The sequence below is a fragment of the Thunnus albacares genome, chromosome 17 (genome assembly GCF_914725855.1).
Source record: "Thunnus albacares chromosome 17, fThuAlb1.1, whole genome shotgun sequence".
Taxonomy (NCBI): Eukaryota; Metazoa; Chordata; class Actinopteri; order Scombriformes; family Scombridae; genus Thunnus; species Thunnus albacares.
In genome coordinates, this window is record NC_058122.1 from 27026275 (window position 1) to 27042302 (window position 16028).

The window sequence follows — 16028 nt, forward strand, 5'->3', positions numbered from 1 at the left end:
GTTTAACAGGTGTGATGTTTACCATGTTTACCATCTTTTTTAGAGTGTTAGTACGCTAACCTTTGCTGTAAAGCACTAAAATCAAAGTACAGGTGAGGCTGATGGGAGTTTTGCAGGGATTTGATCATAAACCAACATTTTGATGTGATGATGGTTCTACAGGAAAAGTCAAGACATCACCAAAGTTATTACAAATGACCCTTTTATCCAATAGTTGTTGAGACATTTTACTGAAAGCCACAAACATCAACCTCATGGTGGCGCTAGAGGAGGTCAGAGGGTCACCAAAGTCAGTGGGATTCACCCTCTGGGAAACATGAACAGCTGTAATTTAATTTGTTAAGCACCTTTTAAGATAATAGTTATAAAGTGCTTTGCAGAGTAGAGAACACCGAAGATAACTGAAACATAGAATCAGATATTAAAAACACTAAAATGAACATAATGAACATAAACAAACAGAAACCAAACATTCAAATACAGATATAAAGTAATCACAGCACAATAAAAGACAGACGCTATAGACTGTAAACATGACACTGCCTGACTGTGCAAGTGTGTTTTTAAAGGGAATTGAAGGTCGACACTGAAATGGCGAGCTTGAGTTGCTCTGGCGAGGCGTTCGGAGGTCACAGGGCGATGACAGTGAAGGCTCTGGCACCTCTTGTCACCGACCTCGATCTAAAACAATCCTTTCCAGATGACTCTGGGCTGTTATTTGACTCATAAGGGGGTTGTTGTTAAGATATTTCAGGCTCGACCAAAGTGCTAGACCAACCGATTGCTGCACATGTGATCAAATAAAATATGATGTATTGTTATACAGTAAATGAAACCACCCAAAAGCACATAAAATAGTTGGAATCAGCCAGCTGCAGCATTGAAGTGACCTCAGAGTTTCTGTAAACATCAGTTATGTAGCTCAGATATGAAGCAAGGACGAAGTGGAATGCAGTGTGTGTATATATAAAACAGCTTTATGCTCTAGTGATGGTGCGTGTGGATTAACCAGGATCAGATAGGCCTCGTTAATCCCTCTGCAAAAGGACAGAGATGACCCAGTGTGACCTCTGACCCCACCGACAGGAAGTGAAACTCCTCCCAATCAGAGTCCAGGATGCTGTCAGGTGCCAGACAGCCGTTCAACACGCCCTCCTTCAGTAACCCTCAGAAACATTAACCACTGTCACACGTCAGGTAAGTGAGAGGATGCAGAGCAGGAGGTGGAGGGGACCTGTATTCAGGGCCAATAATTAAGAATAATAAGATATTATAATAGTATAATAATAAGAAATGACATAGAAAACAGCAATAAGATGTTGAAGATGATATGATGTGTAAATCCTCTTAATGCTGTTTGTTTCTTTTCACCTGTTGATCTGAATAAAACAGTAATTTTTGGTGCATTGTAGGAAGCTGGCTGGGCTTGTTTATGGCCTTATTTAAATTAAATGTTTGTTCTTACATCAACGGAGATGTGAGTATTCAATGCATGGTCAATTAACTCAATATTGTCTGTGGTTGGGCTTATTAAAAACTAAATAGAAGCACATTTAAGAACACATGAAAGGGAATTTATTACTTTCGTGAACATCACTAAGAGTTTGAGGTTCACGTTCTTTTTATTCTTGATAATCAATTATAAAGATATCAGCAACAGTACCAGTTTCTTGCATATTTGTGTTGCAATACTTACAAACATATGATCTGGATAAACTATTTAGCTTTAGCTGAATGTGAAATTCCCTCCAAACTGAGCTGTCTACATGAGCAAACTCCATCCACCGAGGAAGACTGTGAGATGTGGTTGAAAGCTCCAGAACCAGAAGTATATGGTACTTTGTGTGTGAGTATTAGGTTGTCCCAGCAGTCACAGAACACAACTCAGGAGAAGAAGAACAGTTTTTATTTAATTTTTTATTGTCTATGGAAGCCCATTTCCTGTATAAGGAAAAAAAATAAAAGAAATAGCAACAAATCATCATATTTTGCATGAAAGAAAGGGATGTTTGGTGAGTAAAATATTCATCTGAAAAGTAATTAGTAACAGCTGTAGTAGTACTTCACTGCTCTGAAAAGTAGTAAAGTATAAAGTAGCATAAAACAGAAATAACTGAGAAAAGTTCATCTCAAATTTGACTAATTATACTAAAAATACACTCACAGAGCACTTTATTAGGAACACCTGTGCAATCTAATGCAATCCAATACAACGGCTCTGTCATAAATTCTACTTTTAAGAAGCTTATACATTTTCAGTTTTTGTTGACATTGTCAGAAAGGTGATAATTCTACTTTATGTTCCTAATATGATATCCGCCCCATCAACAGAGCTGAAAACTGAAACTGTCTAAGCTTTCTAAAAGTAGAATTTATGGCAGAGCCTCTATATTAGACTGCACAGGTGTTCCTAATAAAGTGCTCTGTGAGTGTATGTAGTTACCACTGCAAACCAGACTCATACCAGATCTTGTTACTTTAAAAAAAATAATCTTTTGCCAATGATGTGCACACATTTGAAAAGTGCTATATAAATAAAGTAATAAAATAATAATACATTATCATTATTGTTGTTTTTGTTGTTGTCTTATCTTTCCGACAGCACCAGAAGGCAGCACCGGCCTCTTATAATCATGGATGCTCTTATAATACATCCGTGCTGGTAATCCATCAAAACGTCTAGACTGTGCAGATTATGCAGATACCCCCACCACCCCCCCTTTCTCCCACTGATATCACCACTCTGATTGGACAACGATCCCCGATCCCGCCCATCACTAATCGATTGACAGATTACTGACCAATAGCAACAGGTGACGAGGCTGTCATCTAACTTGTGATTGGTTAGTTCGTCTGGACAATATGAACGGCAACATGTATTGTTCGACGTCTTCCCAAGGCAGCAACAACTTTGTGGGTTCCAACTTCGAGCGAGTCGGCTAATAGTTTTCTTTCATCGTTTCGGCTCAACGTTTAACCGGCAAACTTTGTCGGTAAAACTAACGGCACACGAGGAGGATTTAGAAAAAGTATCTGGCCGTTAAAATCGCGTCGAACGAAGCTTGAACGTAAGTTACAGCAGCGGTGTTTATGTCAGCTGGGGTTTAAATGGTTAAGGCTAGACTCCGTTAGCTGGACGAGCTAACTTGTTTTCATTTACAAGCTAAGAACATTCCTCTCACTTGGTTGTAGTTTTGTTGTTAATACTTTGAGCTAATTCCCTTTAATGTCAATAAAAGCAGGTGTTAGTAACGATAAACCACACGACGGTATATCCTGAAATACCCGTTATAAGTTAACGGTTGTTTTTTGTTTCAACTCAGTTCCCGTTTTTAGTTCAGCTTGACGTGGCCAGACTCCCAAAAAGTCTTTTATCTAATTCATTTCAGAAGTTATCAAACATGACTTAAGTTAAACATATTTTACAAACCGATAAAATATAACTCTCAGTTCCGCATATATTTATTATATTAAAAAAAACATTATTTATTGTAACTGTGAGGTTGAGACTGGATGAGATTGGGCTGAATTTCCGTTATCTTCCCTAAGTAAGCAAACATTACTTTAAATATAGTGTTTCTTAATGGTTTACTCCTTCGCCGAATGTACATGAAAATCCCAATAAATCGTCTGAAATGATGTTTTATGATAAATTAAGATTAGCCATTAACCGGTGTAACGTTAACGATAAATTGCCTGATTTCTAAATGGAGTTTCTACTGTCTAACCGTCTCGTTTTAACAGTCCTGCAGGTCAGTGTTGGTGGTTTGTGACCGCGAGGAGTCTGTCTCCCCACCGGGGCCGGGCTGGAGATGGGGGATCCGGAGCCTCCAGAGTTTGGGTCCCTGGAGGAAGAGCTGGAGTACTGGAAGGAACAAGCTGCCAGGCACCAGCAGAGGTGAGCCCCCCTCTCCTCTGTTTAACTTCTCATTATCAGACCAGACTCCGTTTTCACAGCTGGTTCCTAAAGTGATGACCTGGACTTACTTTGTACACATAATATTGACTCTGTATCATGAGATGAGAGTATATTGTATCTGGGATTTTAGACATGGATGTAACTAAAATATCAGACATTTGCCTGAGGTGTTTTCTTTTGCTGTATAAGTATTTTTTGCCTCTTTCAGCTGACTTTACTGCTGACATGCTCTAGTGTGTCATATTTTTTTGGATGTGTTTTCCCTACTTTTCATGCAAATTACAGAGACCCTCAAATCCTGAAAGATGATATTTATTTATCTTGTGTGCACAAGTTGGATCTAATGTCTTGTGTGAACAGGTTGACAGCTTGTGCAGGCAGGATAATTGCTTGTGATCGCATGAAAAGAAAATCATCTTTCATTACTTCTGAGGTTTGGTAATGAATGCAGTATAATAATGAATACCTTTTCACTGCTCTGCATTTCAGTTTGTTTAAATCTGAGTGTGCAGACACTCCTGCAAGACAAATAATTGTGAACCTTTTGGTGGTTTCCTTTTTAAACATATTTTTGCGATGTTTAGATTCTTGTGTTAAACCCATAATTCCCAGTGAATCCTGTGGTTTGGTGGGAAAATAATCAAGTTATGTTGTTTATCCAAACAGGTCTGGATTAGATTAATTTTAGCAAACCTCTCAGGCAGCATCTTTGTGTAATTATTTTGGTCTTAAAGTGAGAGAGATGTGTTGTGAGGCGAACTAGTTCAAACTGACTTGTTGTTAAAATGTCCCAAGGTATCATGTGACTTCTACTCCTATGTTTTTTTGTGTGTGTGTGTGTGAGCAGCGCGGAGGAAGCCCAGGAAGAGCTGCAGGAGTTCCAGCAGATGAGTCGGGACTATGAGGTGGAGCTGGAGACGGAGCTGAAACAGTGTGAGGCACGAAACCGCGAGCTCCTCGCTGCCAACAACCGCCTCCGCATGGAGCTGGAAAACTACAAGGTACGGAGGACGTTAACAGTTATCAGATACTGGCAAAAGAATTTTAATATCCCTCATCCCAGCTTTCTAAACAAGACATTTCAATGCACTGAAAAGCAGGAAACTACCACTTGAGGTGATGTAGAGATATGAAGCAAAAAAAACAGATGCAGATGAAACTGTCCTGCAGTCATTGAAGACAACACATCACACCGTGGATGCTTGAATAATTGAGGAATAAAGCAGTTCTGTCCCAGTGCACCAAGATAGATGTACTAGTCTCGCAGTGTTTCCTCTCAACCCACCATGAAGGCTTTGAGAAGCATCTATAATACAAGTCATTGTCTCAACAAGGTTTCATATCCCACACCGGAGCATAAAGCTACCTTATCAGAGATGACCACGGTCATTTCAATAGCATTCAACTAACTGACCACCCGTTAAAGTGGATTTGACTGGGGATTTCCATATCCATCATCAGCTGATGGTACATTGGCTTTTATGGCTCCCATTTGCCTCTGGTGAATAGGCTTCACTGGTGCTCTTGTCTGAACACACACACACACACACACACACACACACACACACAGCCAGTTACACACTTTCACAGAGGATTGATTCAAGGCAAGAAAAGGCAGCTGATGACTCTTGCTTGGTCTGTGTCTGGAGGGGACGGCAGTACTTCCCATAAATCATGTTATGTCATAGTTCATTCACCTCCCGGTTCTCCCCGTAAAGAGGAGAAATTATTAGTTTTTCCTTCGGCTTAGATCACAAAACAGATGTGCTCAGGCGTCGTGAGGGGCAGCGGCTCTATTACAAAAATAAACCCCCCCAAAAAACAAAAAACAAATTTTAATTAAAAAAACACACAGAGACAAACTGCGTATTTCAGACTCTTTCTGTAAATGTAACATTTTATTATCACTGCTTACGTTGAAGATTCATTATAGTTAATCTTGCAGAACAGTTAATAATGTAGTTGTGCTGTGGTATGTTGGTCAGAGGTAAAGTTGAAGTGTGCGGAGGCCTCCATCACGCTGGCCTGTGTGAACATAAACAAACCTTGATGATTCAGCTGCTGGCTGCTGCTCTCAAACAGCTGTATATGAAGAAGCTCTTCCTTCAGGTGTCAGCTCTTTGTCTCAGTCTTCCTCTCTTTAGAAAGTCATGTCACTATAAATAACGTGAAACAGCCAACAAGTTAAATTTATTAAACAACTATGAGCCCATTACAAGGTGAAGGAACCATAACTAAGATATATTTAATGCAACATGATGAATACTGAATAATGAAACTTATAGAAGCACTGAAACTTTTACCAGGATTCATTTATAATATTTACAACACACAGCTTGACACTTGAGATTTAACAGCATCTAATAACACTTCAGTGATTTACAGCAAAAAGTAAAAGCTGAATAAACGGATAGATTTTAGATATGAACTGTTTAAGTTATTGGTGCCAGGTCTGAGGTCTAACAGGAAGAACCGACTCATTCACAACGTTAAAATCCAGTTCATATACGTGCACACAGTGAATAAGAAACTACTGACGTTGAAAAGGCTTGTTGTCCCTCTCAGAGCAGGAAGAGGGCCTCAGCCGAGACAACATGCATGACCAGTATGCAGAGACTTCTTGGAATTTAGTGAAAGCATGCTGAAGCTTGACACAGTGTCATACCTGTCCTCTGTTCCTGCCACATGCAGCTGGGAGCTTCACACTGCCTCCTGCAGGCTCTGTACGCCGGATGTTTGCCACCATAAGGCAAAAAAAAAGTACAAATATGCCGCTCTCACCATGTGATGAAGTTAAAGGATTCCACAGCCTCTGAAATAGTAATCCATGTGTTCTTTGCTGTACCTATTTCTCTTGTGGATGCTGGCTGTTCTTTTAATCACTGGATTTTTTTTGGTTTAACTAAATTGCCTCAAAGGTTTGGGATATTTAAATGATTCCACTTCCACATACCGCTTCAGGAGTAACGCTTTGAAGTTGAAATTCATCCTCTTGAATCTCTGAGGGATGTTAAGCTCATGTGTTCAGTTATTAGTCAGAGACTTTCTCTCTCTCTTCTGCCTCCCTGCACCTTTCTTCTTTCTATTCTGTATGTTGATCTGTCTTCCTCTGACGCCGCCTTCTGCCTCCTGTCAGGAGAAGTACGAGACGCAGCACTCCGAGGCCTACCGACAGATCTCCAACCTGGAGGGCGACCTGGCCGAGACCACGGCCATCAGAGACCAGCTTCACAAATACATCCGAGAGCTGGAGCAGGCCAACGATGACCTGGAGAGGACCAAGAGGTCAGAGGACACACACAAACACACACACACACACACGCACACACATCCGCACATCCGCAAACTGAGTTGGTAGAAAGTCACTTAAAGGACGAGTGTAGGATTTAGAGGCATCTAACAGTGAGGTTGCAGATCACAACTAACTGAATATCCCTCCTGGTGGTTCTCTCTAGAGTCAGTGTTTGGTTTGTCTGTTCTGGGCTACTGTAGAAACATGGCGGGCTCCGTGGAAGAGGACCCGCTCCCTCTGTAGATATAAAGAGCTCATTCTAAGCTAACGAAAACACAATGGATCTTATTTTCAGGTGATTATACACTAATTAAAACATTTTTATGAATATTATTATATTCCATTTCTGCCAAGTCTGTTTCACTAGATGCCACTAAATTCTACACACTGGTCCTTTAACGTGTTAAAATGATAATTCTTAAGGTTTCAGTCCTGAGGCTGGTTTTACACTTAATCTTGATCCTGATGAGACTAATAATCAGACTTCAGATAGACGTTTAAATTCATCCGTCGCACAAAACTGTCTGGTTCATAAAATAAGGACGTTCTCAGACCTGCTCTATGTGTTTCGGTTCATTTTCCTCCTTTAGTACAGTTTGTTTGGACAGATCTGAACACAGCAATCATACTCAGACCACAACAACCACACCGAGACCCTTTGAGGATGTGGTCAGAGATGAAATATGGAGTCCATTTGTGGTGGGAACCTGATCCGACTTAAATCTGAATGAAGCACAAGACGTACTCTTCAAGTTTGAGCTAAACGGCTCCTGCAGCCAGGTGTGCTCTGCATGTTGGGATGAACAGATGGAGCTTCTTCAGGACCTTCTTCCTGTGTTTATGTTGTTGCTCCCGCCCCAAGAATACAGAAACCTCCAGTAGCATTAAATCTCAGTGCAGACCTGTGGTGCTGTAGCTTCGTAATGAGGCAGAGCTCATTACTGTGAGAGTTTGTGAAAGCAATTTGAAGAAAGAATTGGGGACTCCGCCATGTACACTTAAAACGACTATAAAGAGAGATAATTATAGAGTGTAAATGCAAAAAAAAACCCCAAAACCATAAATGGATTTCATTAAACTCTTGAGGATTATAACTTTAAAGAAGTTGAGGGAAAATTTTGTACTCATGAATTGAAGAAATCCACGAGGCTTTCACAGTCTGATTAAACACGTTTTAAATATGTTTGCAAAACTAAATAGAGGTAAAAACAGAAGTGAGGCAGGCTGCCTTACTGTGTTTTCCCTTCGCTATGAAAAGTACTTTTGTTCTAATTTTTAACTTTGAAGGACACCTGTTGCTCTTCACTTCTGCTTATCCACAGATCTAAAGATCTAAAATATCTCTGTGAAACTGTCCCCACAATCAGCAGGTGTGACAAAACACCAGTCGCTCCTCTGATGTATTTCTGATGATGATGAAGAACTCAGTCAGTCACAGCATTAAGGAGTTGATTATCGTGCTGACATGCTGCTGCTCTTCTTCTTCTTCCTCTATTATTTCCTGTAGTATTTAAATCTACTGTCAAAAATGCCAAAAAAAGACTGAAAGATTGTTTTGTTTTGTAGACTATTGTTGTGTTTCACCAGTTGTTTTTTAATGTGAACCAGCAGCAGCAGTAGAAACTGTTGGGTTAGCATCAGCAGTAACTCGATACAGCTCTGACTCTGTGTTGATAGTAAACAGTGAGGCTGATATTAAAGAGGTGAAATTACAAACAATAACACTGAATTACATGCTGCATAGTTTTACTGAGTCACATGTGTGTGAAGGCCGTTTGAATCCAGTGCAGGAACAGCAGCCTCCACCACTAACAATGAAAACAACATAAACAGAGTAACGACTGAGTATAAATCCATTAAAAAAAACATAATAGTATCACAACTGGGGTTTGATTACATTCAAATCTTTAGGATTATAACTGAAAATGTTATGACTGTAAATATCAGCCATGTTTGCAAAATTAAACGGAGGTAAAAAAAAAAAAAAAAAAAACAGAAACGAGGCAGACTGTGAAAAGTACGTTTGTTCTAATTTTTAACTTTGAAAGACACTTGTTGATTTTCACTTCTCCACCAGCTTTATAAGTTTGACAGTACAAAGTAACAGCGCTGGAGAAAAGCAGCCTGAAGATGTTTAGGCTGCTGGTGTTGTGGTAACAATCACCTCGAGTCTCCTCAGCCTCACTGATACTGTGTCGTGTGTGTGTTTCAGAGCGACCATCATGTCACTGGAGGACTTTGAGCAGAGGATGAACCAGGTTATAGAGAGGAACGCCTTCCTGGAGAGCGAACTGGACGAGAAGGAGAATCTCTTAGAGTCCGTCCAGAGACTGAAGGACGAGGCCAGAGGTAGAGCTGAGAGATGTTCTGTCTGTCAAATAAGGCTGCTGATTTTTCTGTATTGTTGTCAACAGATCTCATGTGCAGAGCCAAACCAACAACAAACTGATCTACTAACAAGTATCGTGTGTGTATCGCAGGGTTTACGTTAGCTGGTATATGCCGGCTTCCTGCTGGTAGTTGTCCGTCACGTGTAGTTGTCTAGCAGATGAAAATATCAACGGCTGAAATGTCCAGTGGGAAATATGCAGATTGCTGAATAAATAACTTGAAATTAAATAGCCTAATATCGTGTGGCCTATAAGATATGTTGCCAAGACAACTTAAATACAAACTTACATGATGCTAAAGTTTGGTTTTGCTTCCACTGTTAAGACATTGAGAGATTCATTGAGTGTTTGGTCATGTGACTAAGCGTGGCAAGAGACATCAGTCCTGCACTGAGGCTCGACAGCAGTTAACACAACTCTGAAAAGTCTTACCGTGTTTTCTCTCAGGTAAGGTTACATCCAGCGTTTGGCACAGTGAAACTAACGGAGCAGCCCGGAGCTCCACGGTTAAATAACATGTAATTGATCAGTAGGGAAACGTTTAACTTATAGCGGGGTGCATGACAGTTACAGCAGCTTACAGCGCTTGAAACTAACATATTATTATATGTTTGGTTCCTGACACATGATGCAGCTGGTTTAACTCTTCCCCGGCCTCGGTGAGAGGCGGGCTCGGGGAGACAGCGGCAGGTGGAGGTGGTGGCGGAGCTGCAGGCTGCATTTCATTAACAACAGCAAGGCTATTAGTTTTATTTATTGTTGTAGCCTATATGCTCAGTTTGTGAAGAGTTCATTCAGCTGACTAAAATACATTTGTTGGATCATAGCGTTTGTGTTTTATTGTTGTTTAAATGGAGGCCATTTATGGCTGTTTAAACATATGTCTGATAGTTGTTCTATATGGCTGGAATACTAACGACCATAATGGCCGTCAAATTAAAAGTCTGGTGTAACTCTGGTGTATCTAAAGCCTGATATATCTGTAGACTTTAGTTGTTGTCTAAACACTATTGGTTCTGTATTTTGCAGCTTATGTATCAGTATGAATTCAGATCAATCATGAACTCAGCGGGTGAAGGTGACAGCTGTTGCACCACTTTTAAGTCTGTTTTGCACATCTGTAACTGTCGTCCTTCATGTGTGTGACAGACCTCAGACAAGAGCTGGCGGTGCAGCAGAAGCAGCAGGTACAAGACAGGAAACCGTCCCTCAGCAGTTCAACCAAAGAGCCTTCATCCTCCTCCTCCTCCTCCTCGGCGGGTTTGCCCACCCCACCCCTCACCCCTCAAGACAAAAGAACAGAAGACAAAACCACGTCTTCGTCCTCTAACCAGCCCGTCCCCCCTGCCGCCACGCCCTCCAGACCTCCAGCCGCCGCTGCCACCGCTGAGTCCTTCACCACGCCAGCGCCCTCCATCAGCAGAGGTCAGTCCATCAGCTGATCCAGACCCAACCAGTCTGTGCTTCATGTGTGTTTTGAAATCTTCATAAGAGTATCCCAACCCCCAGGACACGGACCTGGGAGCACTCAGCCGTAGCCTATGAACACAGTTATAACCTTGAACTAACTATCCTCCTCACTTCCTGTCACACTCCAACTAGAATAAAGAGTTTTTTTATTCAAATGTAGGTCATCAGTACTTGAGGTATCCAGCCTGTTACCAAGAGCTTTCAGCACTTCACAGTACAGAAAATATGCATGATGCAACTGAGCATCGCTGTCTTTAGTTTAGTTTAGTAACCACAACACAATACATCAATGTTTCACACCAATACTGTCACTAAAAACCTCATTATACATAAACATTTCACTTCACTTGTCACAGATGATTTCTCAGTTTCTTGCTCAATGATCTGAAGGAACATAGTTTTGGGAACTTCGTCAATAAGGCTTTTTTTAAAGACCTGTTATTAAGAAAAATGTTGTTTCATTTAAACTGATTTTCACTCAGATTTTATGCTTCCAAGCCTACAAAAGTTATAGTGTTTCCTGCTGCCAGAGGACATTTCAACACAGTCTACAGAAAGATTTTCTCAAGCAAACAAACAGTAAACAGCTGCAGAGGGTCTAAATAATGATTTTTAATCCAGATTTACACGTCATCTGCAGGTGAAAGCCTCTCGGGGACTCCTCTCACCACGTCGGCGAGGATCTCGGCTCTGAACATCGTCGGAGAGCTGCTGAGGAAAGTCGGGGTAAGAAGCACACTCCATGTTTGTTGAATCGACCGGTTCACCCTCGCTGCTTCTATTAACGGATGACTTATCATCATGAGACGCTGCAGGGTGCTTCTGGTTTTTACTTCTTCCTCTCCGGAGCTCAAGAGTTTATTGATTTTTTTTTTTTTTTTTTTTTTTAAGAACAAATAGAGAACAAACAAACACAAAACACACAGTGGATAATTATAGTAATAAGTACATTTGACAGTGTTTTCACAGTGCTGACAACTCAAACAAAGACGCAGCCTGTGCCCAGACTGCAGGGTTTGGAAACATTTACTAAAAATAACTTCAGGGGTCGAAACATCTGCACTTCATGCACATGTGCTGCTCCACTACTGGACACAACACATTAACAACTACAGTTAATACTTCTTAACTGAAACTTCACTGTCAGTTGTGGATTATTTGTTTCTGGCTGTTTACTGCGCCAGACTAAAATATCTCAACTATTGAACTTATTGACTAAATATCTTGTTTAGACATTGACGATGATGATGATGATGATGATGATGAATCCTGCTGATTTTGATGATTCTCTGACTTCTCCTCCAGCGCCACCATGAGGTTCACATTTGTGGCTTTTAGTGAAATATCTCAACAACTGTTGATTGGATCGCCATGAAGTTTTGTACAGATATTCATGTTTCATCTAGCGCCATCATCAGGTCAAGATTTTAATTTGTCCAGTACGTTAGTTTATGATCAAATACCTGCACCTCATCATAACAGAAACATCTATTCTGAACAGTCGGACTACAATTTACTGGAGCGGTTTAGATTCGTTTAGACGTTTTCTTTTCCTCGTGGTGTTGCTGGTGTTGTTGCTTTGGTAGAAAACCGATCTGAAGCTGAAAGTTTACAGAAGGATTTGAACTGTTTCCCTCACTTCTCGTAGAATCTGGAGTCCAAGCTGGCGTCATGTCGGGATTACGTCCACGAGCAGACCGCTAACCGCAGAGGCCACGGGGGCGGACAGGGGGCGGCGGCAGGCCAGAACAGCTCCTCAGACACGCATCCTACTAACGGCCTCTACAACAAGGGGTAAGCTGACAGGGCTCGCAATTACAGTTGCAGGACTACTGTAAAACAGGAGTATGTATGTAACTAAAATACCCGCCATGGCCTGTCAGAATGTCGTAGAGAGATCAAACCAAAACTCAATTATTCGTCTCATCAAGACCTACAAATCATACGCTGACACCCCTGACCTAAATCCAACAGGAAGTCCACAATTAGCCTTTCAAAATAAGACTTTGCCCCAATTTTGGCCCCCGAACAAACTCTATCTCCTCTGAGGACGTTAATGTTATCGGCTTCAAACTCTAATAGGTGACTTATGACACTGTGCTGAATAAAAAGTTGTTAAAAACTTTGTAATAACTCGAACGGTTTGGATTTTATAAGCCCTGAAAGTTGCAGTGCCACATCACTCTTACAATGTAAAACAAAGGGGAGGCATGAACTTTGTGTCAAACAGAGGCTTCTGACATCTAAACTATAAGTCTGACCACTTTCAAACCTGTATCAATGGATTCGCCACGAAATTTCCCACTAAAATACGATTTTTAATGTAAGATTTGGCCAAAGTCATGGGATTTATGAGGAGATTTCACAAGAAGCGTACTCTAAAATCCTCCTCTCCAACTGCTCCTGGTGATGTCACTCCCTCAGTGCTGTGAAACATTCCGCAATACACACTCATTATAAAATCACAGGAGGAGCAAGAAAAGACTTTAAAACTCACACTCTAATATCTCAAAAACAATAAAAGATAGAAAAAACATGTAAATTCAAGATTTGTAGGTCAAAGTCTGATGACTCATTTAAAGTTCAAATGAAGTCTGTATCTAAAACTATGTGGAAGCAGTAAATGTTCAAAAAGGTGTGGGTTCGCTCACACTCTCCATTCAAATATGAGTATTTTTCTGTCCAGCTGCAGTTACTTATTGTCTCTACACACCTGACAGTACACATGTCAATCAAACGTTCAAAATAAAAGCACCACACTTTAATTGAACTTGCTTCATGATGGAGATCCCACCCTTTAAGTGTGTTTGTTGTATTTTACAGGCTGGTCAAGAGGTTAGACTTCGGAGCCGGACCCAAGCTGCTACTCTGAAGGTGAAAACTTCTCCAACCTCGATCCTTAACCCTCCCTCCGAGCCGCTCGGTCCTTCCCGTCCGTCCAGTCCGGATCTCTCACACGTAACGGTACCGAGTCGCACATCACACAGGTGGTTTCAGACTCCCTCCCCCTCCGCCTCTTCAGGACACCAGCCATCATAGATGATATATCGTACTGTGGATACTTTGGGATGTCAGAGTGTTTTGTTTGTTTATTAACAGGACTCCTTTCAGCACTTCAGCACTTAGCTTGAACTAACTACTGGCCTCGAGCTGCATGTCTCGTCAAGAAAAGCAGCAAACACCTCGACTGAATATGATCCGCCAATCAAGAAAACACTTTTAAACACACCTCTGCAAGCCTTAATGTTTTTAATGAAACACTGTTTTTTTTTTTTTTACCACTATGACAGACGTTAGAAAAATTATCTAGAGCATAATGTTGAATGGAACAATTTACTAACTACTACTTTGTATTTGAAAGAGAAATTGGCACTTTTTAAATCCAGACCCAGCCTACACCTTGTGCCCATCAGCGGTACTGCATGTACAGCTGCCTTAATTGATATTTTTTTGTATACAAACGATGAATCAAATGTGAACGGATGGTTGTTTGTCGTAACGAAGGCACAGACATTTATCACTGCTGAGATCTTTTGCCTCTTTTTTAGCTGATATTTGTGGTTTTACAGAACCATTTACTGTATGATTCACTCTCACTCTGGCAGTTGTTTATTTTGACTCTGAATGAGGAAATATAGTGTTTTTTTTTTTTTTAAAAGGTGACTACATGTAGCTGGATGTATTGTTGCTTTAGTGCGAGAGGAAGCGTCGCTGCCTCTACGTCGTCCCTGATGATAGAAGCAGAAGTTCAACTGGAAGTTTAAAAGCTGCTGTTGGTATCTGACTGAATGAACACATGACCTTTTCCCGCAGCGCCACCCTCAGGACAAACTTCACATTTCTGGCTTCACTACTGTCAAGGCTGTAAGATGAATTTAAAGGAAAAAGGAGGCGATTATCTATATTATTCATATTCAACAAATCTCACGTGCAGAGCCAAACCATCGATGAACTGATCTACCAACAAGTATCACGTTTGAGTGTGAATGTAAATGTGTGTTAGTGTGTGTGTGTTTTTTATAGTTACACCATTGGTCGGGCAGCAGTGTCGGAGTTTCCTCATTGGCTGTTACACTTTAAGAATTAATTAGCATAAGATGATGGAATCAGAGGACAGCAGACTGTTTCCTGCTCTCAGCTGTGGTGTTAAATGCAGAGAAGTCAACTAAACTCCTGTTTAAACAGACTTTGCGTCTCCTCCTCTACCGTCCAGTGTGATCGATGCTCAGCGGTGCGTTTGGATTTTATAACTGAACTGATACCAGGACGTCAGCTTTAGGTTGTCACGTCACAAACGAGCGTTAAAACACGAGTCTTGCAGGTAAAACAGGAGACTCGTGTAGCTGTTATACCCGTTTAGCGTGGGGCGGCTGCTCTGCAGGTGCGCTTGATTTGACTAACTGCGGTAACCGGGTGGAGATAAGCCTCCTGAATTTTCACCCAGAATGCTGTCAAATATTTCATTTGTAATTTCCACTGCAGCCTCCGTAATTCCTGACCAGGAAAGAGGCAGAAAAAAGGCTCATAGACGCATCAGAGGGAGACTTCAAGCACCAGAAATATCCATCACTCTGATTAAACACTTCAGAGTGAAAAACGAGAGACGTCTGCAGAGTGAAACAGATGAAAGAACAGAGAGAGTTAACAGATAATCAGAATTAAAATAAGTTCTCTTTCAAATCAAACATCTCAAGATATGAGTGTAAAGTATTGTTCTTGCAGCTGCATGTATTTATGTTTTGATGCTACTTCACTGCACTTTACCAGCAAATATTACTGGGACCAGTACAGAAAATTACAGATGAGTATTTATTATCCAGAAAGTCACATTATGGACTCGACCACTGACTGTTTCACACATTGACCAGACACGGTCCAGACACATACTTGGTTTTGACCCAACAAGGTCTTGCAGACCATATCTGGACCACATCATGTGGGTGTTTGGGTCCTCGGG

General features: G+C 41.0%; 1 protein-coding gene across 2 annotated transcripts; it reads left to right on the plus strand.

Moving 5' to 3' along the window:
- Positions 1–2868: 2868 nt before the first annotated feature.
- Positions 2869–15766, plus strand: LOC122966765 (nuclear distribution protein nudE homolog 1-B-like). 2 transcript variants are annotated; one of them, XR_006398452.1, is made up of 10 exons: positions 2869–3068; positions 3745–3898; positions 4767–4920; positions 7056–7204; positions 9424–9560; positions 10751–11026; positions 11712–11797; positions 12720–12865; positions 13895–14035; positions 14171–15766. XR_006398452.1 is itself a non-coding variant. In XM_044331091.1 (9 exons), exons 2-9 carry the CDS (start codon positions 3813–3815, stop codon positions 13941–13943), a joined length of 1083 nt encoding a protein of 360 aa, XP_044187026.1. In that variant the 5' UTR covers positions 2869–3068; positions 3745–3812; the 3' UTR covers positions 13944–15766. The 2 variants fall into 2 exon arrangements, 1 of the variants encoding a protein (XP_044187026.1); XM_044331091.1 differs by having other exon boundaries at positions 13895–15766.
- The last annotated feature ends 262 nt before the right edge of the window (positions 15767–16028 follow it).